Here is a 24,916-nt window from a genome sequence, read left to right on the forward strand (position 1 = left end):
TCCCATTTGTTACGAGGTTTGTTTATCCGACTTTGAATAAACAATTGTATTCCGGGCACTCGAAGAACACCACAGCCCATAAAAGAATAGAAAAATGCACTTTTCATTGGACCACACTTTTGGGCCTGCACTTGCACTGGATGAGTGTCTTACCCCTGCGGCACATCTAGTGCTTGTATTTTTTTTTGTTTTTGTTTTTGTTTTTTAAACTGTTTTATTTAACCGTGTGCATTAAATTATATATTACTAGTATTATTCCTATGCAACGCATGGTTTGATAAAGATTTATATGTAAGCTCAAAATTTTTAAAATAATTAATAAATAAATATTATTAATAAATTATTTTAATAAAAATAATTACTTTAAGTTCTAATTGTTTAGAGTTTAGACTTTATCAATATTTATCTATTTTTATATTTTAAAATTTTCTTTGTGATTTGTGTTAATTTCTTAATATGAGATATGATATGAGTTTTGAACATTCTTATTTGGGTTATGTTTAATCTATGTCTTATCTAGCACAAACAATAATAAACAAAATAGTTCCTCAATATTGATTTTTTTTCCCTAGTGATAGTCTAATTGAAAAGAATAAACACACTCACAAATTAAATACAATAACCAAAACTGAAAATTAAAACATACACAAAAGAGTTCAAAATTTGAGAATATAAATAAATAAAAACTTACATAAGAGAACCAATAATTTAAATGGTGTCTATTATTTACTTCTTTATAGTAAGCTTCCTTTGGCATAATATCCTACACGCAAATTCAGAAGTAAAGAACAATAAATAGGATGAATTTATTAGATTAAAAGTTAAAACATAAGCATAAGTTGCATTTTGAAAAAAACAAATACAACAACATGGAGTGTATTGTGTGAGATTTAATTATAGGGATGACTTTTTATTTATTTTTTATTTTTTATGAAATAGGGATGACTTATTGGTTAAGAGGAATTGTATCAAAAAACCATGGATAAATATACATAAGTTCTGGAAATTTTTGATAATAGACTTTTAGATGGAGTAGAATTTAAATTTCTAAAACTTAGATGATAAAGTTTTATCTAAATTAAATTATTGTTAAATCGTATCCCTTAGTCAAGAGCTTTGTAGCTTAATATCCTAAAAAAAATTAATTTAAAAAGATGCAACTTAAGGGGAGAAAAAACAAAAACAAAAACGTGGGTTGTGAAATGTGTGAGATTTAAGTTTAATTTTTTTTTTTTTTTTTTTTTTTTTTTTATAATAGACTTGTAGTTTGAATAGAACTTAAATTTATTTTAAATTATTGTTATATCATACAACTTGAGGGGGAAAAAAAAACATGAGTTGTATGGGATTTAAGTTTAGAAAATTTTGATAATAGACTTTTAGTTTGAATATAATTTAAATTTGTTTTAAATTATTGTTAAATTTTATCCCTTAGTCAAAACATGAGTTTTTTTTTTTTTTTTTTTAATTTATACAGAAATAAAACGTGGGTTGTTGTGTGGAATTTAAGTTTAGAATTTTTTTTATAATAGACTTTTAGTTTGAATAGGATTTAAATTTGTTGAAATTTAAATGATAAAGTTTTACCTAAATTAAACAGTTGTTAAATATTATTCTTTAATTGAGGAAATATATTGTAAGAACTCAATTTGTAACGATCCCAAATTGGTATTGGGTTCGAACGTTAAAGACCCAAACAATAAATTTGTAGAGAGTGGGCTAAAAGGCTAGGCCTTGGTGAACGGACAGTCGTTAGTCATGGTGTTCATGATGATCGCACAGAGGTGAATTGAGCTTATCTATGAAGACTTTCTCCTCGGCACAGCCTAGGTGGTTCCGGTCCTTGGGCCTCGTCCGAGAAGTTTAATGTTCTTATTATTCCTTTTCCGCTAGGTTACAATGGTCCTAGAGATGATACATAATGCTCTTCACCCTCTTTTTTCTGTGAATGAATTCTTACATTATATAGCCATTCTCAGTTGATCCTGACCTTCCATCTGTTGCTCAGGCAAGTAACTACTCGAGTGCTTGTCCCATCAGCCGCCTTCCCCACTTTCTGTTAGTTGCAGACCTTCCATCTGTTGCTTAGGCAGATAACTACTCGAGTGCTTGTCCCATCAGCCACCTTCCCCCACCTTCTGTTAGTTGCAGTAACCGAAACCACACTGTTCAGAGGTCCTTTCTCCATTAATGCGGCCAGGACGTTTGTTGGCGCATTCAATGCGAAGGTGACAACTTTTCCTTAAACCGCTCCTACACTGTACCCCCCATGCGCGTCCTACTGTACTCGCCATTTCTTCTGGGAGCGCTTTAGGGGCTACCTTTGATGGCGTGCCGTTCTTTCCTTCAAGTTTTGGGATGCCGAGGACAGGATCGTCATTGGCTACATTTCTAGGCCATTTGGACTTTCGTTGCATGTCCTCGGCAACGTCTCTCCTTGGCGCGGGCCTTGGGCCCTAATGTAAAGTGGGCCGGGATCACAAATTCTCTAGCCCCACATATATCATAACAAAAAATATATAATTAATTTACTAATTAATAAGAATAGACACTTAGGGCAACCACTGCTTCTAAGCCTAATTTTTATTATAAGTTCTGAAATTTTTGATAATAGACTTTTAGTTGGAGTAGAATTTAAATTTCTGAAACTTAAACGATAAAACTTTGTCTAAATTAAATTATTGTTAAATCTTATAGCTTAATATCCTAATAAAATATTAATGGGTAAACTACATTTTTGGTCCCTAACCTATACACCATAATTCAATTTGATCCCTAACTTTTCAATTGTGTCAATTTGGTCCTTAACCTTTCAGTACCACGTCAATTTAGTCTCTACCATTATCTTTTTAATGAAAATTGATGATGTGTATAATAGTCAAAATAAAAAAATTAACTTCCGCTGATGTGAGAATAAACTAAAATTTTATTTTGGCCATTTATCATGTCAACAATTTTCATCTAAGATATAACGGCAGGGACTAAATTGACGTAATATTAAAAGGTTAGGGACCAAATTGACACATTTAAAAGGTTAGAGACCAAATTAAAATATGATATAAAGGATAAGGACCAAATATGTAGTTTACCCAATATTAATTTAATAAGATGCAACTAAGGAAAAAAAAAAAAAAACATGGGTTATGTCATGTGTGGGATTCAAGTTTAGAATTTTTTTATTTTATTTTAATAATAGACTTTTATTTTGAATAGAATTTAAATTTGTTTTAAATTATTGTTAAATCATGCAACTTGAGTAAAACAAAAAAACAAAAACATGGGTCGTGTAGGATTTAAGTTTAGAAAATTTTGAGAATAGACTTTTAGTTTGAATAGAATTTAAATTTGTTTCAAATTATTGTTAAATCTTATCCCTTAGTCAAAACATGAGTTTTTTTTTTATAGAAAAAAAAAATGTGGGTGGTTGCGTGGAATTTAACTTTAGAAAACTTTTTTTATAAAGTTTGAATAGGATTTAAATGATAAAGTTTTATCTAAATTAAGCAGTTGTTAAATATTATCCCTTAATTAAGGAAATATATCATAACAAAAAATATATAATTAATTTACTAATTAATGAGAGTAGCTACTTGGCGCAACCACGGCTTCTAAACTTAATTTTTCTTATATAGTATATATATATGATATGATCGATTTGGTGACATTACAGAAATCTTTTTTAATTCACAATTTATTTTTTCTTCTTTTCGTTGATTTTCCTAGACAACTCTTAGAGTAAAATATACAAGTACATTCTTTTTATTTTTCCTTAGCTGCTTGTTTAGCAGTTATTATGATAAGGGACTCGCTTGATCTATTCTATTACTATATGCTTATGTTGCAAGCTCAATTTCAATTATTATTTGTTTCCATCCCTTTTATTGACCTTTTTTTCCCCTCGTTCGTTTACCTTATCTTTTAATTTTTTCTAAAATTGTTTTAGAACTTTTCTTAGAATTACGATCTGATTTGTTTTTCCTCGATTACAAAGTTCATGATCTTAGTAGTAATTGCCCCACGCTCCAAAATACATTGCCATTTGGGCTTTTTTTTTTTTTTTTTTTGAGAATATGTCACTTGGGCATTTTGGTAAACTCATTTTGTAAATTTAACTATAAAATTATTGTGGCTAATCTATTTATATTAGGCGTTATTTTAAACTTTTAATGTTGGTAAGTATTTACTCAAAAAAAAAAAAATGTTAGTTAGTATGATCACTTGCCCAAAAAAAAAAAAAAAAACTAAATTAAGATTAACCAAAGCTATGACTTAAAATGAAAATCTTTATTATTTTTGAAAACTTAAACTTTAAAAAATAAAATTACATATATAAGTTCCCCAAACATATCATAAGGGTTAAGAGTTAAGAGTTAAGACTTATGCGGGTTTGTGACTAGTAAACAGGGCCGGCCCTTCCACTAGACCAATTAGCCCATTGCTTAAGGGCCCCAAGTGGAAGGGGGGTCCTAAAATTTTGAAAAAGAAGGGGTAGTAGAAAAAAATAAAAAATAAACAATTTAGTTTTAGATGAAACTACAAAAAAATTGATACATTCTTATGACCAAAGAACACAAAATCTGAAACATCTTTGTAAACATTGATACCTCAAAAATAATATCATCCTTAACCTCTAGACAAATCAAAAATCAACTGGATAAAATGGAAATCCGGTCTAAAAAATTACTCACAAAACAATCTCAAATCAAAACAAATAAAAAATCTCAAATCTCTAAAATTTACTCATACATTTTCTCTCTCTTAGCTAGATGATGATAGTTTGCAAAAATACTGTTTTAAACTTGAATCTTTTCTCAAACATTATATTTATTATGATATTGATGGTTAGATTTATTTTCAGAGTTAAAAGTTTTAAAAGAAACTTTTACAAATAAAAAAATATACTCCAATTGACACACTAAATTATATAAAAAATGTTAGATTCATTTCCAAATACATGCATTACTTATAAAATTTTACTAATAATATCTGTTACAGTTGCTTCTGCAGAAAGAAGTTTTTCAAAATTAAAATTAATAAAATCATATCTAAGATCGATAATATCTCAAGAAAGAGTAAATGAATTAGCTATACCATCGATTGAAAATGAGATATTAGAAGAACTTGAATACAAAAATTTAATTAGTCAATTTGCATTTCAAAAGGAAAAAAAAAAAAGATTTTATATGAAATATATTATAATATAAAAATATTAAATAAATATTAATTTAATTAATACATAAATATAAAAAAGACTCTATTTTAGTTCTTACCTAAAGTCCCAAAATGTCTAAGGCCAGCCCTACGAACAAACATGAACCTTCTACCAAACAACAAATATCTATCTTTACTATTAGAAGGTAATCCATCTTTACTTCAGAAAGCTGCTCAATAATTAAGGAGCATCACACTTCAATCCAAAAGTTGCAGCGGGGAAGGATGACATTCACAAGCTCTTCGTTCATCTTCTCAGTAAGAGATGGCATATTTCTTATTCCTTCTGGCATGACACTCAATTTGTTGGACTCAATGAGAATGTTGTCACGAATTTTTGCAAATTGTTAAAGATATATTAGCCCATTAGCATAGGTCCAAACCTAATTCTACTTTGTGTGCAAGCCAAATCTCCTACTTGTACTAGAAGTCTATTAGTCTAGGGTTTAGTCTACTATATATACACATGTTATAATTCATTGTAACACAGGATTTGTATTACACTATAATATATTATTGATGTAACCCTTTAGGATTTCCTCCATGGATGTAGGCCGTTAGGCTGAACCACGCAACCCTCGTGTGTTATTGTGTTTTATACTTTATGCTTTCGCTTCCGCATCCATACTAGCATATTCAACATGGTGTATCAATGCTAATATTTAACATGGTATCAGAGCCACCTTCCTGTAGCCATGGTTTTCTGTCCTTACGGTATATTTAAGAGCAATCTTTGTCTTCCTCAGTATTTTTCTTCGCTGCTTTCATCTTCTTTGGCTTCCTACTACTGCCGTCAAAACTCTCCGGTATAGTCAAGTCACTGTTAGAAGTCGCATCAACACTGTAAGAATATTGCCTTCCTCAAACTACCGTCACAGAGTCAAACTTCATTCAAGGGATCTTCTCAACCTTATCAAATCTCAAGATTTCATCAAGTTTCCATCTTAAGTTTGAGAGGGGGTGTTAAAGATATATTAGCCCATTAGCATAGGTCCAAGTCTAATTCTACTTTGTGTGCAAGCCAAATCTCCTACTTGTACTAGAAGTCTATTAGTCTAGGGTTTAGTCTACTATATATACACATGTTATAATTCATTGTAACACAGGATTTGTATTACACTATAATATATTATTGATGTAGCCCTTTAGGGTTTCCTCCGTGAATGTAGGCCGTTAGGCTGAACCACGTAACCCTTGTGTGTTATTGTGTTTTATACTTTATGCTTTCGCTTCCGCATCCATACTAGCATATTCAACATGATGTATCAATGCTAATATTTAACACAAATATTTTGATGTTGTCTTGGATTTTACTATGCTCCATATTTTTGGAGATCTGCATGAAGCCCTTCATGTTTTCCTCCAAAAGCTTTCCAGCAAGACCACCAATTTTGTTACACAAGAGCTCATCCTGATCAGCCTTAGTCACAAGACTTTTGGGCCAGCTTATTGTTGAAGCAGAAACAATGGCCTTCTTCATCTTATTCTTCGATTGGCATCAAAAAGCCACATCTCGTATTGTCTTCCTTGGTAATAGCTCTTGAATCCTTGCATATTGCTTTAACTTGGGCAAAGAAGCGTACCTTACAAGCCCTTCTTCAAGGATTGAATCCTCACTTTCAGTCCACTCCGTATTTGTCATGCCTTGCTTGTAATTCAAGCACTTCGGGTTCGCCTGGGTCATAGTTACTGCATTGGAGGAAGAAGCCATAAGTCCTGAGCCGAAACTCTAATTTTAAGGATGAAAAGATAATGATGGGGAAAATAACCAACCAAGTGATAGAGATGGTTTATATAGACAATCTAAGATGCTAAAATATGGAAATAAGGATATTAAGAGGAAAAAAATAACTTTATTTATTTATTTTGAGTGATAAGAGAAACAAATTTTTGTATAAAAGAAAATTTATTTATTTAGTTATTCTTTCTTTTGATGATTATAGAAAGCAGATTTCTTTCATGGCCGACCTCATGAGCATTTGCTTTCAAACAAAGAGTATCCATTTTGTTTCGGAGATTTAATGTTTTATAGATGTAATAGTAAAACCATAGAAGGCAATGTGAAAACGTGGGACTTCTGAGTTCTGAGGTGTCTCACGAACAAAAAGTGTTATTATCCAATAATAAACTAAGAGTCTAAGACATCACTTATTCATATAATTATTTTTATCTTTATATTTTACATTTTACATTTGTTGAATTGACAAGCTGTTGAGGGGAAAATTTTGATGTTCCCAAATAGAATACGGGGTAGCCAAGCCGAAACTCGACGATGGACTCTTGAAATAAAGCCCAAAGGCTTTCGGTGTCGTGTTAGCCCGCCCAAACAAGAGATAGAGGCTGCACCCTGACAAGAAGACAACAACAAAGCATAATAAACACGTTACTATTCTTAGTTTCTTATATTATTAGTCCTTTTATAGCATCATAGTTCAAATCAGTCCTCCAACGGTAAGGGTAAAATTATACTTAGTCTAGAAAAAACAGATTTAAACAGTCCAATGGTCAATGATTAAATAAGTTGAGAAATGTGTTAACTCCTAGGGGTCCTTGCATGTCTCGGTCAGAGGAGTTCATTGTACTTTTAGCCATCATTACATCAATGTGAGGGAAAAATTCAATTGTTACATATACATTATATCCTTCAACCGTAAAATAAAAAGTAAAAATTAAAAGTTCCATGAGAAGAGATAGTTTCCAAAACATTATAACCTTCATCATAATAATACTAAATAAGGATTAAAGACTTCATTGTTACAAATAAAAGAGGAAAAATAGGATGGAATGAAGGGAGAGAGGGATCTCAGCTCAGTGCAGCAAGTATTAGACTAAGATTTTGGTGAGTGTGTGTTCATAAGGCATGAATGAGACAATATGGGCTGTTTTGAGTGAGTGAGATGAGATTAACTCTGAGGTTAAGGTTTTTTTTTAGTAGTGGTCTGTTTGTGAGTAGTGGGAGGCATTTATGAACTGTGATTGTGTAAAAGAAAGGAAAGAATGTCTGAGGTTAGATGAATGTGGGCTGAAGGGGATGAGTAGTGAGCTTAAGGAGAGCTAAACTACTAGCAAAATGGAGAATAGACCAGGGGTTTTAGAGGGAGTAGCTATCTTTATGGGCTGAGGTGCTTATGCTTTTATAATGGAGTTTGGAGAAGTATTAATTAAAAAAAAAAAAAAAAAATCGTAGGTCTGATTCAGGGGAGCAGGTCAGCTAAATTAAAAACCTGGATTTGGCCTAAAAATGAGAGATTTGCTTTTGGGGCTGTTTTTCTTCTTTTGGCAAGGTAGTATTTGGAGTAATCTTGCATTAAATGCTAAGATTGCTGAGATTGTGTGTAGCCAATGGGATTAAGGCAAGTATTAAGGAGGAATCCTAGTGCTGCAATTGAGATTTGGACCCTAGGAAGTAGGATTCAACAACCTAAGCCAGGTGTCGAAGTTTAAGCTCACTTCAGAAGGAGTAGCTATCTTTTTGGGTTGAGGTGCTTATGCTTTTATAATAAAGTTTAGAGAAACAAGCATCCAAAAAAAAAAAAAATGTAAGTCTGATTCAGGGGAGCAGGTCAGCTAAATTAATAACCTAGATTTGGCCTAAAAATAGGAGATTTGCTTTTGGGGTTGTTTTGCTTCTTTTGGCAAGGTAGTATTTGGAGTAATCTTGCATTAAATGCTAAGATTACTGAGATTGTGTTTAGCCAATGGGATTAAGGCAAATATTAAGGAGGAATCCTAGTACTGCAATTGAAATTTGGACCCTAGGAAGTAGGATTCAACAACCCAAACCAGGTGTCGAAGTTTAAGCTCACTTCAGAGGATTCCGTTGGAGATCCCTTTATGCCCTCCAAACCAGATGTTCCCAACTTTTTCCCTTTAGGATTCATGAGCTTGGCACATGAATCACATCTTGAACTTTTTTAACATTTATAGCGTCAATTTGTTGAAGTTTAGATAATTTGGTTTCAACTCCCATTCCACTGGAGGTGCAGTCTTGAGGAAGATGATGGAGTCTCTTCATCCTTTTGAATTCAGCTGATATGACAGCCCTTGGGCACTGTTCACGTCAGGTAGAAGGTGGCAGAAAACTGATGGGACAGCCCCTAGTTCATCCTCAAAGGCTTGGTCCTCTTGTAGAAGGCTCTAGTTGTTTCTTTTGTTAGGAATGAATAAGGGCTGGTTACCCACTTTCAAACGTCTTGCTGGAGACCTTTTTAGGCTGAAACTTTGCTCCATTTTAGCACTTTTAGTTAGGCCACATGGCCCTTTCTTTGCTTGGGCTTCTTTCCTTACTTCATGAGATTCTTAGGCTTACAAAATGGGCATTAAAGACATGCTTTGTCATGGGTTTTTTACTCCTTGTGGGCTTTAGTTGTTAGTGGAAATAAAATGAATCCATGAGCTTTAATAAATATTTATGATAGATTTTGGGTATTAATTTCCATAGACTTTAAATAACAACTTGTATAGTTTCTTATAATTTTTGTTATGGATTACTTTGTAAATGATAATGACCTCTAATATTTTTTCTTGAGAATAATATTTATCATGGGTTTTAAATAAATATGGTAACAATCACTATAATGGAATAATGTGATATTTTCATGAGTTTTTCTATAGATAATCATAATGGACATGTAGGATGAATAATTATTATGAGTTTTGGTAATAAATATTATGAATGTTATGATGTAAGATGGATAGTGAGCATGAGTTTATAATATGAAATAAATAAATGTCATGCATCTAATAATCATATCTTTCCATGGGCTTTTATAAGATGATCGCCATGGGTTTTGAGAGTAGATAATTCATAAATTCCTATGAGCTTGTAACAATTTAGTAATAGGTTTAAGAATCTAAAATATTATTCATTATTGGACTTTTAGGTGAAATAATTATGATATAGTATTTTGCCAAGTATTGATAACTTTGGACTTTCGATAAATAGTGCCAAGTAATTAGTTTGGGCTTTTAATAGTGCCAACGTAAGCTGGGCTTTTGATGTTGCCAATGAGAATTGAGCTTTGGATAAATAAATTGCTATGATTTCAAACCATGGGCTTTGATTATGGATTTGAATTCCATTGATAAAATTGTTTTGCCATGGATTTGAGTCATGGGCTTTTCAAATATTGCCAAGTATAAGTATTCTTGGGCTTTAAATAGAATAAGATGTGTGTATTGAGTTCATAGGGCCGGTTTTGGGCTTAACTAAATGATGATAATAAAATTGGATAAAATAGAAGTTTTTTAGGCTTTTTGTGATAATTTATATCATGATTCAATTTAGATAATGAGATATGACATATTTGTGATTAACATAATAATAGAGCCAAAAAATGTTTGGGAAAACCCAATAACTTATAGTGGTATAAATAGGTAGTACTCAAATAAAGTTAGGTGTAAGAAAAAAAGTATCCTAACACAAGCTATGCTTGATGTAACACCATTTTCACGTGAACCCATCCTTGAAACTATTTTTATTTCAATACAACTCATCATTTCAACAAATTATAACAAAAGATACCATATTAAACAAAAACATAAACGTCCCATCTTAAAATTATTAACCTTTATTAGATCCTAAACAACATTCCATATTTGGCAATGGGATTTTAAATAATATTATAAAAATATATATTGTGGATGAAACTTAGATAAATTTTAAGTGTTGTAACTTAAGTTGAATTCAAATACAATTTAAGCGTTTGTTGTATTGAACACAAAATATTAGATTCATGGAAATTATTTCTTATTATACTCTTGGAATCATCATTTCTTTTTGAATTCCGCTAAGAATCATTTATTAATCATGGGTAACGAGATTTTAAATGATGTAAACACTATATATAATTAGATCCATGAAAATTTAAATCTATTATTTAGTGGAAGAAATTATTCCATACACCCGTTGCATTATACGTTCCTTTCACATAAATGCGTCTTAAGTTAAAGGAAGTTGTATTACACCGGGTGAGTTGGATAGATTCTATGAAGTGAATTCTCTACCTCAAACTACATGAAGAAAAAATTGAATTATTTCCATAATTCTATCTTGACTGCTTTCTTAAATAATTAAATTCTCTTGATTTACTTCCATTATTGTTATTACTCAGTTTCTTATCTTTCCAAGAGAAAAAAGTAGGCTTGCCAGGCCAAGCCCAACACAACCAATTTCTTATAGTTGAATTAGAGTTGCAGCTAGCCCATAAGTGGCTAACCTCAAATCCTTATAACTCAATTGACAATTATTTATATTTCTAATAAAAATTTCGATTGAGTTATTAGGCTATTGACATTATTAAAATAAGTTAGAGTATTCCCATTGGGTTATCTAGAACTCTTAAAAAATGCATTTGTATATTACTGTTCATCCAGCACTCATAAAACATGCCTCCATAAGCACATGTGTTTCGAGTTCAAATTCCTACCATCCTAAATATCAAATTATAAAAAAAAAAAAAAAAAAAAAAAAAAAGTACACAAAAATTCTCCTAAATTGTAATTACACAACTACACCTACAATCTACACAAATAAGGATTTTTTTTTTTTTTTTTTTGATGAAAGAAAAAATGGGTAAGGGGGTGACATGAGTTGGGGTCTTCATCCCTAGTGTGACCATAGTAGCACCCTACCCGTTAGGCTTGGGCCTGCAAGAGTAGGGGATCTGGATGAGCCATAGCTATGCACCTAACCTCATCAAAGATGCTAGTAAGCATGAGCTGAGAGTATGGAGGTAAATTAAGGGAAATTATTATACTTCAAACGGAATAGTTAATGATTAAATTAAAAGTATTTTCTCTTGGAAGTCTTTGGGTTGATTAGGCTCTCATAGATTTCATCTTCCCTACGCTTCTTTTTAAAATCCATCTTATTAATAAAAATCAAATAACTATGTATGAACAATTACCATGAATTTTCATAATTTATTATATGGACAACTATTCAATATCGCAAATATTTGTCAACAATTTTGTAATTTAATGGTATTGAATTTGGCCATGGAAGTCTAATCTCTAAGTCACTATGCACAAATACATTCATGAAAATTAACAAAAATCATATCCTTATAAATGAGTAATTACAAAGAAGGGTAATTATTGTACCTACCCCCCCCCCCCCCCTTGATAATAGTTTTTGTACTCCCTCCCTTCTATAACTATAATAAGTGATACTTTCTTTTAATAGACTCAAAAATAAAATAAATATTCTAAAAATAGAAATCCAATTTTTTTTAAAACCCAACAAGATTCTTATTCAAAAAGGGAAAAACCATGCAACCTCTAACATAAAGTAAGAGACATTTTAGAAAAATCACTATAATAAAGTTTTTGGTTTCACTCTAACCAATGGTGTTGCACATGTAGAGTTGTAAACAAGTTGAGTATTAAAAGTTCAGAATTATTTATTTTATTTTATTTAGAATACAAGTAAAACTCGAATTCATCACTAAACTATATTGCATGTTGTTTTCAAAAAAAAAAAAAAAAAACACTAAATTGCATGTTCAAGGTTGGTTCATTTTCACATGGAAGGAACTTATTTTTGTTTACGAACTACTTGATTAACTTATTATGTGCCCATATATAATTGATTACAACTAAAATTTGTTACCTCTTTACAAATCTATACAAATAATTAATAACTTAAAAATAGTTGAAGTTGTATTATTTGAGTTAATTGGATAGAATGATTTTTAATTATGAACTTATAAAAATTATTCATCAACTTCGATTGTTAAAAAATTATATAAATTTTTTCTACGAAATGGACTATTTTTATATTATTAATAAATTTTTAAAAATAATTCCATATCTTATAAACATATTTAAAAACTTATACATTCCAATCCTAAGTGTACACACACACTATACTTAATCTTAAATATGACTTATTTGCTAAATAAATGAATACAATTAAATAATTATTTTCTTGAATCGAACTCCAACGGTTTATATACAACTTGGTTCATTCACGGATATGTGAATATTAAACTCAATAAGTCTATAGTCATAAATAAAATTCACAATTGTGCCAATGCATAAAGTTGTTATCAGTAGGTGAAAAAGGTCAATCGTAGACCCAATTAAAAACTAATAAAAACTTGCTAATTCAACTCCTATGAAATATATTGTAAACATGAGTAATGCTATATCCTAAACATTTTCACAATATTCATACAACAAATATTAAATGGTAAACTATAATTGATAGGTAAATAAGTGATGTTAGTATTGAGTCTAGATTAAAACCAACAAAAATTTACTACCTAAGTTTTATTGTGAAATTACTATAAACTTACTAAAGATGAAGTATTTCACTTTTTCTCTCTTGCTATAAATCAAAATCAGATATACAGTAAAGATCGTTTTATTAAACTGGGAGTGAGGAACAAATAATTCTTAGGTACTCTCGGAGCACGAAGAATTATGCTCATTCTTCTCACATTCATGTTGGGGTACGTTCATTAAATTTATGATTGGGTTCACCATAAATGTGAGAGAAGAGAGTACCATTTCACCATACTTTGGAATCATCTAAGAATTTTCCGTGGAAAACAAGTAAAGTTACAAGAGGTGGCCCAATCAATGGAGTGGGTGGACTCTATGGAGGGACGATCAGAAGTTGTTTACACTTATAACACCTATAAATATGCTTAGACTCTCTGGCTTTAGAAAACAAGCCCAAGCATTATCAGACTTCATTGCTAAAAGAAGATGGAAGATCACATTTTCAAAACCCTGGCAATCTCCTCTGCCATAATAGTTCTTTATTCTGTTATCAGAGTAGTTTACACCATTTGGTGGAAACCCAAAAGTCTATGAAAGCAATTAAGGAAGCAAGGAATCAGAGGCACTTCTTACAAACTTTTGTATGGGGATATGAAAGAGATTGCGGAGTGCACCAAGGAAGCCTTGTCTAAACCGGTGACCCTAAAGCATCAGATTGCACCACGTGTCTCACCATTTTTTTATCAAATGGTCAAAAATTATGGTAAGCAAGTTTATTTTTTTTTATTTTTTTTGCTGAATAAAATTTTTATTTATGAACCTGGATAAATAATTGAAATTTCATTGGTTGTCTTAGGGTGAGTTTGGTTCAGCTTTTAGAAAAAGTGCATAATGAAAAAGTGGAGTTTTGTAAAAGTGCATAATGTAAAAAGTGGAGTTTCAAAAAGCTGAGTGTTTGGTAAAAGCTGTTAAAAAGTGCATAATGAAAAAGCTGAGTGTTTGGTAAAAGCTGATAAAAGTGGCTTTTTGAGGGGTAAATGACCAAAAAGGACAATGTATATATAAGGGAATTTATTTCAAAAATTTTTTTTTATGTGAGTTTGTTTCATACTTAAATCAATTACTTCATCATACTTAAATCAATTTTTCTCTTTCTAAAAAAATTATTTTTTTCTTACCAATATTAGCTAATAATAATCTACCACTACCACTTAAGATTTATTGTGAAAGTATTGTAAAAATATTGTGATAAAAATTGATAGTAATTTTAATTTTAACATACTATTAAAATTATTTTTTTCTCTTTCTAAAAAAATTATTTTTTTCTCATCAATATTAACTAATAATAGTCTACCTTAAAATTTATTGTAAAAATATTGTGAAAATATTATGGTATAATTTCTTTTTTCTCCCTTTTTCTTTCTACTTGGCTCTACTTCTTTTCTTTTTTTTTTTTCTCCTCTTTTTTTCTCATCCACCCACGTAACCAACCACACTCTCTTTTCTTTTCCTTTTTCCTTCTTTCCTCTCCCATCTTCTCAGTCCAGAACATTCCTAGCTCTCTTTCCTTTTTTTTTTTTTTTGGCCTCTTAGACTTCGGTCCACACCATCTGCTTCTTCTTCTTTTTTTTTTTTTTGGCCTCTTAGCACTTCGGTCCAGAACACCATCTGCTTCTTCTCTTCTTCTTTTTTTTTTTTTTTTTTTTTGGCCTCTTAGCACTTCGGTCCAAACACATCTTGCTTCTTCTTCTTTTTTTTTTTTTTTTTTTTGGCCTCTTAGCACTTCGGTCCAGAACACCATCTGCTTCTTTTTTTTTTTTTCCTCTTAGCACTTCAAATCGGAACACATCGGAACCATCGTCACCAACGCCAGAACTCATCCTTTATTCTTTTTTTTTTCACACTTCAGAGAAGAAGATGATGATGATGATGATGATGAAGATGAAGATGAAGATGATTGAAGCTGAAGATAAGGATTTTGGGATTTTGGGTTTTTTTTTTCTATGGATTTTGGGTTGATTTTGAGTTGGGTTTGGGATGGGTTTTCCGGATTTGAGTTTATTTTAAGTTGTTTTTGTGTTGATTTTGAGTTATTTTTGGTTTGGTTTTGTTGATTTTGTGTTCGGAATATCAAAGGTGAAATGGGTTTTGTTGATTGTGGGGGTAGACTGGTGAAGAAGCAGAGGAAGATGAAGAGGAAGAAGATGAAGGAAAAAGACACAGATGAGAGATGAGGGCGTGAGAGACTGATGGGTATTTCGGTAATTTTTGGATTTGCAACGGTAATATACAAAACGCGCTATGCGCGTTTTCATTTATGGACCCCTGAGGGTCCATAATCCTTCCGCGTTTCTCCTCAGTTTTTTCTCAATGCTCAAAACGCAACTTTTATAAAAAAGTTGCGTTTTGAGTTTACCAAACGCAAAAATTGGTTGAGCGTTTTTCAAAACGCGCATTTTGGGCTCAAAAAGCCGAACCAAACGGGCACTTATTCTTATGTTACCTCTAATATCATCTTGATATACTCAGGAAAATAAAAATAAAAATTTGAGACATGATAACCACATAATTCTAATTATTTATTGGGATACCTTGTCAAATTGTCTTTTACTAATGAATGGTTGAGATACTATTTCTTTTAATTCTAATGGAAAGTTAAAAACTATGTTAAAGAAATCCTGGACAATCATCGTGGCAATAATTTATTTTGAAAGTGGTGGTTGAAACTTGTAAGGATCCCAATTTTTCAGTATTTACCTGAGTCTTTTAAAGACTGGAAACTGATTCATAAGTCAAATTTTAAGGAAAAGTATCTCTGAGTTGGATTGAAACAAGACCAAGACTAATAATTGGGGACCCAGATTTAATGAGGTTGATATTAGCTAATAAGAATGGTGATTTTGTAAAGCCACCATTGAACCCTCTAGTGGACAGTCTACAACGGTCAGTGGCAACCAAGGAAGGAGAGAGATGGGCCAAGCGAAGACGCCTTATTACACCTGCTTTCCACCTTGAGAAGTTGAAGGTAGACCGCTCCATCCCTTTGCTAATATTCACTGTTTATAGTATTAAAGCAATCAATTTGATTTATTTAATTAACACTTTTTTTTTTAGAGATAATTACAATATGCTACTAATCCCGCAACTCGAACTCTTTCTCTCCTAGACCCCCAAACACTTTGTATATGGGGAGGTGTCAATTCAACTACAAGATCTATGGCTAATTAACACTTTCTTGGAGTAATGTTATGCCTTATATAAGAAATTTCTAATCTATTAAATATTTTAAATTATTACAAAAACCAATTAATTTATTTTATTTTTGGTAAACTAAAAACCAATTAATTATATGCAAAGTTGTTGACACTATCAATCTTGTTATGGAAGAGTATGACGTGATTTATGCCATAATTGGTTATTTTTGGGTATTCCGAGAGTATACTCCTTCCCTCTCACATAAAAGTGGGTGCCATACTGCCATCCATCATAGAGTTCACCTCCATGTGAGAAGGAGTGAGTAAACTCCTAGACTACCTAATAAATTTCATGCCATAAAACATTGTGTTACAGTTCTAATGTAATCGACTATGAGTGATAAGGATAAAGGGCTGGATCCATATTAAGCAAAACACTCATATCAATTGTTGTTCCTAACATAAAATGGTGCCTGCATTTTCAACAAGCTGTTTAGGCCTGATTGACCAATGGAAGAAATTGATTAGCCCTCAAGGATTACATGAACTGGATGTTGCAGCGGAATTTCAAAATCTTTCCGGTGATGTTGTCACTAGAACAGCCTTTGGGAGCAGCTGTGAAGAGGGAAAAAGGATATTTGAACTTCAGAAAGAGAAAACTAAATTGATGCTCAAGGCCTATCAGAACATATAGATCCCAGGTTTCAGGTGCAAATAGGGACAAATTTCTAGGCCTAAATCAAATGTGTCACAAATAGACCATAGTTACTAAAACTTTAAATTGGGGAAATTGTAGCTAACAGAAATACTTGTTTAACAACTTGTGAAAGTGATTTGTGATGTTTAAAGAATTCCTATTGGGGTCTCAGTCAATAATTCAGGGGATTACATAAGCATCAAAATAGGACATTTTCTTTTTCCTTAGTTTTCTTTTGGACTGAATATTGAATAAACAGTGAAAACCACTAGATGCACCAAAAAATAGAAGATGAAAAAAAAAAATTCTAAGAACTTTCTATGGTATTTGTTTATTTTATTTATTTATTTTTTATTTTTTTGGGAGAAATGATAGAAACTTTATTGATTATAATAACACGTATACAAAGTCCAGGAAAGTAACAAGGACATGGGGGGACCAGCCAACACCTTATCTGGTCCCAGGAGAAAAAAACTCAAGCAGCAAATACATTATATTAGGCCACAATTTGGGTAGTCATCAGACGTTGGAACTCCTCAAAGAAACCTCCAGCGCTGTCCAAGATCAGCTTCAGGTGGTATTGGGTCTTCTCAAAATAGTATTTATTCCTTGCATTCCAAATAGCCCAAGCTGTGACCGCTCACCTCTCAAGTTCTCTTTTGCTCAACTTAGACTGCATTTGCTTGAATAGGAGGAAAAAGTCACAAGCCTCATTGCTGCACTTCTGTGTCTTTCCCTTGAACAGAGCCCAGACATTCCTTGCAAACAGGCATGTCCACAGCAGGTGGCTGACCGTTTCAGGGTGTTGTCTGCACAGCTCACATGTTGGTTCCAATTTCATGCGTCGCCGGTGTAGATTATCTCGGGTAGGCAGACAGTTTGAACAGGCTCTCCACATGAAATTTCGGACTTTCGGCGGCACATTGAGGGTCCAAATCTCCTTCCACGTAGCCCCATGTGTTCGAGCTGCTGAGTGTTCAGCCCTGGGTTGATCCTTTAGGCGTAAAGCAACTTGATAGGTTGTTTTGACTGTGAATTGTTGTGCTCTGTTTTCCTTCCAAATCACAGAGTCGCCTGAGTTTATGTTGTTAAGTGGCAAGGACATGATCTCAGTTCGGGTTCGATAAGCAAAAGTAGGGCAGATTTTTTCCCGGTCCCATTGTCTTGTGTCTTGGTCGATAAGGTCACAAACTTGCATGTTTAGTGAGGGTTCATTCAAAGGCATCAGAGAGTGGGATAGCCATCTATGGGTGAAGACTCCAATTTTTCTGCCATTTCCAAACTTCCACCGTGCACCTTCTTTGATGATTTTCCTTGCTGCCAGGAGACTACGCCAGACAAAGGCTGGGTTGTTGCCAAGCTCAGCCTCCATGAAAGAGCAGTGTGGGAAGCAGGGACAAACCCAGGATTTCAAGACAGGGGGTCGAAGATCAGCGAAAAAAAAAATCAAAAAAATTCAAATACATGTCCATATAGTATTAAGAAACTTTCAAACAAGACAAATGCATAAAAATCATTGTTTGTTAATATATTAAGATGCAATTATCTACCAACAAAAACAAAATACACAAAACACTATTATTTCTTAATAAACAGGGCACTTGTTTTTTTACATTTTTTTTAAGATTGACATGAGTGGGTTGATGATTCATGATTTTGGAGGGGGCCCAAGCTACAAAGTTAGGGGGGCCCAAGTCTAAATTTTTTATTTTTTACTAAAAATTAAACTACTAAAAAAAATTTTGGACCCAAGCCCCCACCTGAGTCCATCCCTAGTTGGAAGTAGCATGCTTTGTACACCTTGTAGAATAGAGACCGATTATCCTGTACTAACTGCCATGCTTGCTTTGCAAGCATTGCTAAGTTGAATGCGTAGAGATCACGAAAACCCATTCCTCTCTTCTTCTTTGTCGTACATAATTTCTTCCAATTAATCCAATGGATCTTCCGTTCATTATGATTCTGTCCCCACCAATATTTGGCAAGTAAGGAGTTTATATTATCATATATGGATATTGGCAGCTTAAAGATGCTCATCAAGTATGTTGGGATCGCTTGTGCCACTGTTTTGATAAAAATCTCACGCCTCGCCTTCGAGATGAATTTTTCCTTCCACCCCATCACTCCCTTGGTAATCTTTTCTTGTAGGTCTTTAAAGGTGTTAACCTTCGACTTGCCACTAGCCATAGGCAACCCGAGGTATCTATCGCAATCCATTATCACCCTTGCACCTAGCAGCTATTGTATCGCTTGTCTAATTTCAGGTCTCGTGTTCTTGTTGAAAAATAATGAGGTTTTCTGACTATTGATTGCTTAGCCAAATGCAGCTTCATACTGTACCAAGAGATGTAACAATTTTCGGCATTCACCCACTATTACTTGGCAAAACAAGAGGTTGTCGTCGACAAATAGGAGATAAGAGATACTAACCCCTTCTTGGCTAAATCAGATCCCCTTTAGCACCCTTTTCTCCTCAGCTGTTCTCAATAGGGCAAATAAGCCTTATGCACACAATAGGAATAGATATGGGGATAGAGGGTCTCCTTGCCATATACCCTATGAAGGATTGATGAAGCCCTTTGGTTCCCCATTTATAAACACCAAATAGGAAGCTGTAGTAATTGTCTCCATAGCCAAGTGAACCCATCTTGGATCGAAGCCTAGTTTCACCATTATTTTTTGCAAAAAGGGCCACTCCACCCGATCATAGGCTTTGTTGATATCTAGTTTGACTACCATTTGTCCCACCTTTCCTTTCCACTTATTACGCATCCTGTGGAGCAACTCATATGCTACAATATTGTTGTCAGTAATTAAGCAGTTTGGAACAAAGGCACTCTAAGCATTAGAAATGACATTAGGCAAAATAAGTTTTAGGCGGTTAGCAATAACTTTGGAGAGAATGTGAGACACAACATTACCCAAACTAATGGGTCTATAGTCAGCCATGTGCTTTGGGTCATTCTACTTTGGGATTAGAACAATATGAGTGTAATTCATTTTTTTCAACATGTGACCAAAATTCAAGACTGATAAAATAGCTGCTGTAACATCGGGCCCTACTATATGCCAGAATTTCTAAAAGAAAAAAGGGGATATACCATCAGGTCCTAGTGATTTAGATGGGTGCATTTGAAATAATGCAAGTCTGACCTCCTCTAGTGTGTACCTTTGGAGTAGTGTAGCATTCATTCATGGTGGGAGTGACTAAGTTGTCCACTGAGTCTAGCACTACATCAGCATTGGCCGGGTTGGCTGAGGTGAATAATTGCTGAAAGTAGGATTTGGCTGTATTGGCAATACTTTCCTCAGTGGTGCCCCACACACCCTCATTATCAAACACCCCTGTGATGTGATTTTTGCGTCGGCGTAATTGGCTGGCCCTCTTGTGGAAGAACATAGTATTTTTGTCTCCTACCGGTAACCATATAGAGCGAGATTGCTGCCGCCAAAAAATTTCCTCATGATGTAGTATGTTGTTGATGTTTGCCTTTGCTCCTTTTATTTCATCCAAGAGCTTGAGACTGTTCAGAGAGCACAACTCCTCCAACCTACGTTGTTTTTCCTGCAGTAAAGTTTTTGAGCGTCCAAAGGTTACACGGCTCCAATCTACCAAAGCAAACCTGCACTTTTTAATCTTACCAAACAGCACTGACATTGGACTACCATGTCCCATCTCGATCAACCAAGCTGCTTGTAGAATATTCTCACAATTCGGGTGGGAAGCCCACTTTTCTTCAAACCTGCGTGGGAGTTTAATCTCAACTAATTGTTGCTTAACTGCCTATTTGTACAGATTCATACCCACAAAGAAGAACAAAAGGAGATACAATATAGACAATGAGATCAAAGCAATATTACGGGATATGATCAGCAAGAAAGAGAAAACCATGCGAGATGGACAATTGGAGAACAATGATTTACTAGGCTTACTACTGCAATGCAAAGAAGAATCTAATAAGGGAATGAAAATTGAAGATATTATAGAGGAGTGCAAATTATTCTACTTTGCCGGCCAAGAAAGCACGGCTACCTTGCTCACTTGGACGATGATTCTATTGTCTATGCATCCGGATTGGCAAGAAAAGGCTAGAGATGAGGTGCTACAGATCTGTGGAAAGAGACCATTAGATTTTGAAGCAATAAGTCATCTCAAAATTGTAAGTTCTTTCCTCAACCTGGCTAAATGCTTACTATTATCCTCCTCCTTTTTTTCTTTTTTCTTTTTTTTTTAATGATAAATTATATTTTAAACCCTATATTTTAGGAGTGGCTTCAAGTTAAACGTTTTAGTTTCAAAGTTATCAATCAAACCCTAAATTTTAAGATTATCACAATCTAAAACTTGTATTTTTGCTAGTTTTAAATTAAACTCTTAATTTTTAAAGTCATATCATTTTAAACCCTGAACATTTTGGATTTGATTTGGGGGTTTGATTAAGTATTAAATTTATGCAATTTTAAAGTTTAAAATATAATTTGACCAATAATTTTTCTTGCTATTCTTTCAATATTTTTACAAATTTACCAAAATTGTTCTGATTGTTGTAGCACTTGTATCATTTCTATTGAAGTTATAATGAACCCTTCCTTAAAATTGCCTTTTATAACCTATACTTAAGGAGTACCGGCTTTAAATTAGACCTTATAATTGTAAAAGCTTTTACTTTCAAAATGTCTCAAATTATATATAATTTAATTAAAAATGAATTTAAAAACATTTTAAAAAATTATTATATTCTACCGAACATGAATTTTAAATGTAATATTCTATGGAATTTAAGGGCCTATTTGGTACATCAACTTAAACAAATGTTTTTAATTTTTAAACAACATTACATGTATTTTCACATACTTTTTTATTCACACGTATTTTCAAAAAAATTGAAAACTGTTGTTTAAACACACGTATCAAGCGAACCCTAATTGCAAGTAATAATGATATTGCACGAAATCCTTAGAGTATACCCTCCTGAGGTTGATCTCTACCGACGCACAATTCGTAAAACTAACATTGGAGGAATGTCCATCCCAACTGGGGTCGACTTTGCGTTACCAATTTTGCTCTTACATTATGATCCAAAATGTTGGGGCGAAGATGTTGAAGAATTTAATCCCGAGAGGTTTTCTGAAGGAGTTGTGAAAGCATCAAAAGATGAAATTGCCTTCTATCCTTTTGGTTGGGGCCCCAGAACATGTCTTGGTCAAAGTTTCGTCATGATTGAAGCAAAGATGGCTCTAGCTATGGTTCTTCAACAGTTTTCATTTCAGCTCTCATCCACTTATACTCATTCTCCTTACAAAGGCATTACTCTTCAGCCACAACATGTAGCTCCAATTATATTACAACGTATCTAAGATGTATTAAATTATATTAGTATTATGTAATTTTTTAATTAATGGAGGGTGTTTATTTCCAGCCAAGCAAATAAATTGGACTCATGACCAGCCAAACTGAGACAAGTGTGGTTGATTAAGGCTTGCTCAGTGAACTGGAAAAGTTTTGAATAAATAAAATATGGCTTCGATCACTCTCAAGTTATCTCCCTGATCCAAATATGGCTTTTTGTACACTTGTGTAAGTTGTAATAAAAACTTTTAGTCACTTCCTATTGAGATCGGTAAAATCATTTCTTGAGTTTCTAATGGAATTTCGTTTTCATTTTTGGTTTGATATGTGGTATTACCGTTGTCAACGTGGTAAGATATACTACCACTATTTGGGGTTGTGTTAGAGATAGAGTTTATTTCTTCACTTAACTGGTGAAATGAAAATCAACTTCTAAGATAAAGCTGAGAAGAATGAGAGTTCAAACTTTTAAGTGTTAGTAAAACTTGTTAGGGCATTGTTTCAATTATTAATAAAAATCGTAAATTACAAAAACCTTTCTTGATGTTTTACAAAATGATACTTCTCTCTAACTAATGTCAAATTGACACTTACACTCTACAGATTTGTGAGAAAGCAACACAGATTTAGATCATGAGAAACTATATTCAAATAAACAATTGGTCTCTCTCCAGCCCATTCGTTTGATCCGTAAATATGATCAACATGATAAATTAATCATTATATTTTCCCCAATTATGACTTGGTTACTATAATTGTTTACTAAGATCTAAATTTTTATAGAAAAAAAAAAAAAAAAAAAAAAAAAAAAAAAAGGGGGTCGCTGGTGTAATCATCTCCCAATGCCCCATGGTATATTCCCACTTAGGTTTTTTGGTAAGCCCATTTTTAAATTTGACTATAAAATTATCAGGGCTAATCTATTCATATTAGCCTTTATTTTAAACTCTAACTGTTGGTAAGTCAAATCACATACCAAAAAAAAAAAAAAATCCTAGATTAAGATTAATCAAAGATATTACTTAAAATGAGAATCTCTATTGTTTTTGAATACTCAAACTTTAAAAAATAAAATTACAAATATAAGTTTCCCAAACATATCATAAGGGTTGAGACTTTCCCGCGTTTCATGCGAGTTTGCAACTAGTAAACATGAACCTTCTACCAAACAACAAACATCTATCTTTACTATTGGAAGGTAATCACATCTTTAATACATAATGCTGCTCAGTAATTAAGGAGCATCACACTTCAATCCAAAAGTTGCAGCGGGGAAGGATGACATTCACAAGCTCTTCGTTCATCTTCTCAGTAAGAGATGGCATATTTCTTATTCCTTCTGGCATGACACTTAATTTGTTGGACACGATGAGAATGTTGTCACGAATTTTTGCAAATATTTTGATGTTGTCTTGGACTTTACTAGGCTCCATATTTTTGGAGATCTGCATGAAGCCCTTCATGTTTTCCTCCAAAAGCTTTCCAGCAAGACCACCAATTTTGTTACACGAGAGCTTATCCTGATCAGCCTTAGTCACAAGACTTTTGGGCCAGCTTGTTGTTGAAGCAGAAACAATGGCCTTCTTCATCTTATTCTTCGATTGGCATCGAAAAGCCACATCTCGTACTGTCTTCCTTGGTAATAGCTCTTGAATCTTTGCATATTGCTTTAACTTGGGCAAAGAAGCGTACCTTACAAGCCCTTTTTCAAGGATTGAATCCTCATTTTCAGTCCACTCTGTATTTGTCACGCCTTGCTTGTAATTCAAGCACTTCGGGTTCTCCTGGGTCGCAGTTACTGCTTTGGAGGAAGAAGCCATACGTCTGGAGCCGAAACCCTAACTTTAAGGATGAAAAGATATTGATGGGGAAAATCCTTGACTAAATTGATATTCTTAAAAATAACCAGCCAAGTGATAGAGATGGTTTATATAGACAATCTAAGAGGCTTAAATATGGAAATAATGATATTAAGAGAAAAAAATCTTTATTTATTTATTTTGAGTGATAAGAGAAACAAATTTTTGTATAATAGAAAATTCATTTATTTTTTCTTTCTTTTGATGAATATAAAAGCAAATTTCTTTCATGGCCGACCTCATGACCATTTGCTTTAAAACGAAGAGTATTCATTTTGCGTCGGAGATTTAATGTTTTATAGATATAATGGTAAAATCGTAGAACGCAATGTGAAAAATGTGAGACTTTTGAGGTGTCTCGTAAACAGAAAGTGTT

The 24,916-nt window shown here is 33.0% G+C and overlaps 1 protein-coding gene and 1 pseudogene across 1 annotated transcript; one reads left to right on the top strand and one right to left on the bottom strand.

Annotated features, from left to right (window-relative positions):
• The first annotated feature begins 13,926 nt into the window (after positions 1-13,926).
• Positions 13,927-22,689, top strand: LOC115964498 (annotated as a pseudogene).
• A 1,236-nt stretch (positions 22,690-23,925) lies between these two features.
• Positions 23,926-24,501, bottom strand: LOC115960257. The gene has a single exon (XM_031079055.1). The coding sequence runs from the start codon at positions 24,499-24,501 to the stop codon at positions 23,926-23,928; it is 576 nt and encodes a 191-aa protein (XP_030934915.1).
• Between the last annotated feature and the right edge of the window lie 415 nt (positions 24,502-24,916).

The sequence above is a fragment of the Quercus lobata genome, chromosome 2 (assembly GCF_001633185.2).
Source record: "Quercus lobata isolate SW786 chromosome 2, ValleyOak3.0 Primary Assembly, whole genome shotgun sequence".
Lineage (NCBI taxonomy): Eukaryota > Viridiplantae > Streptophyta > Magnoliopsida > Fagales > Fagaceae > Quercus > Quercus lobata.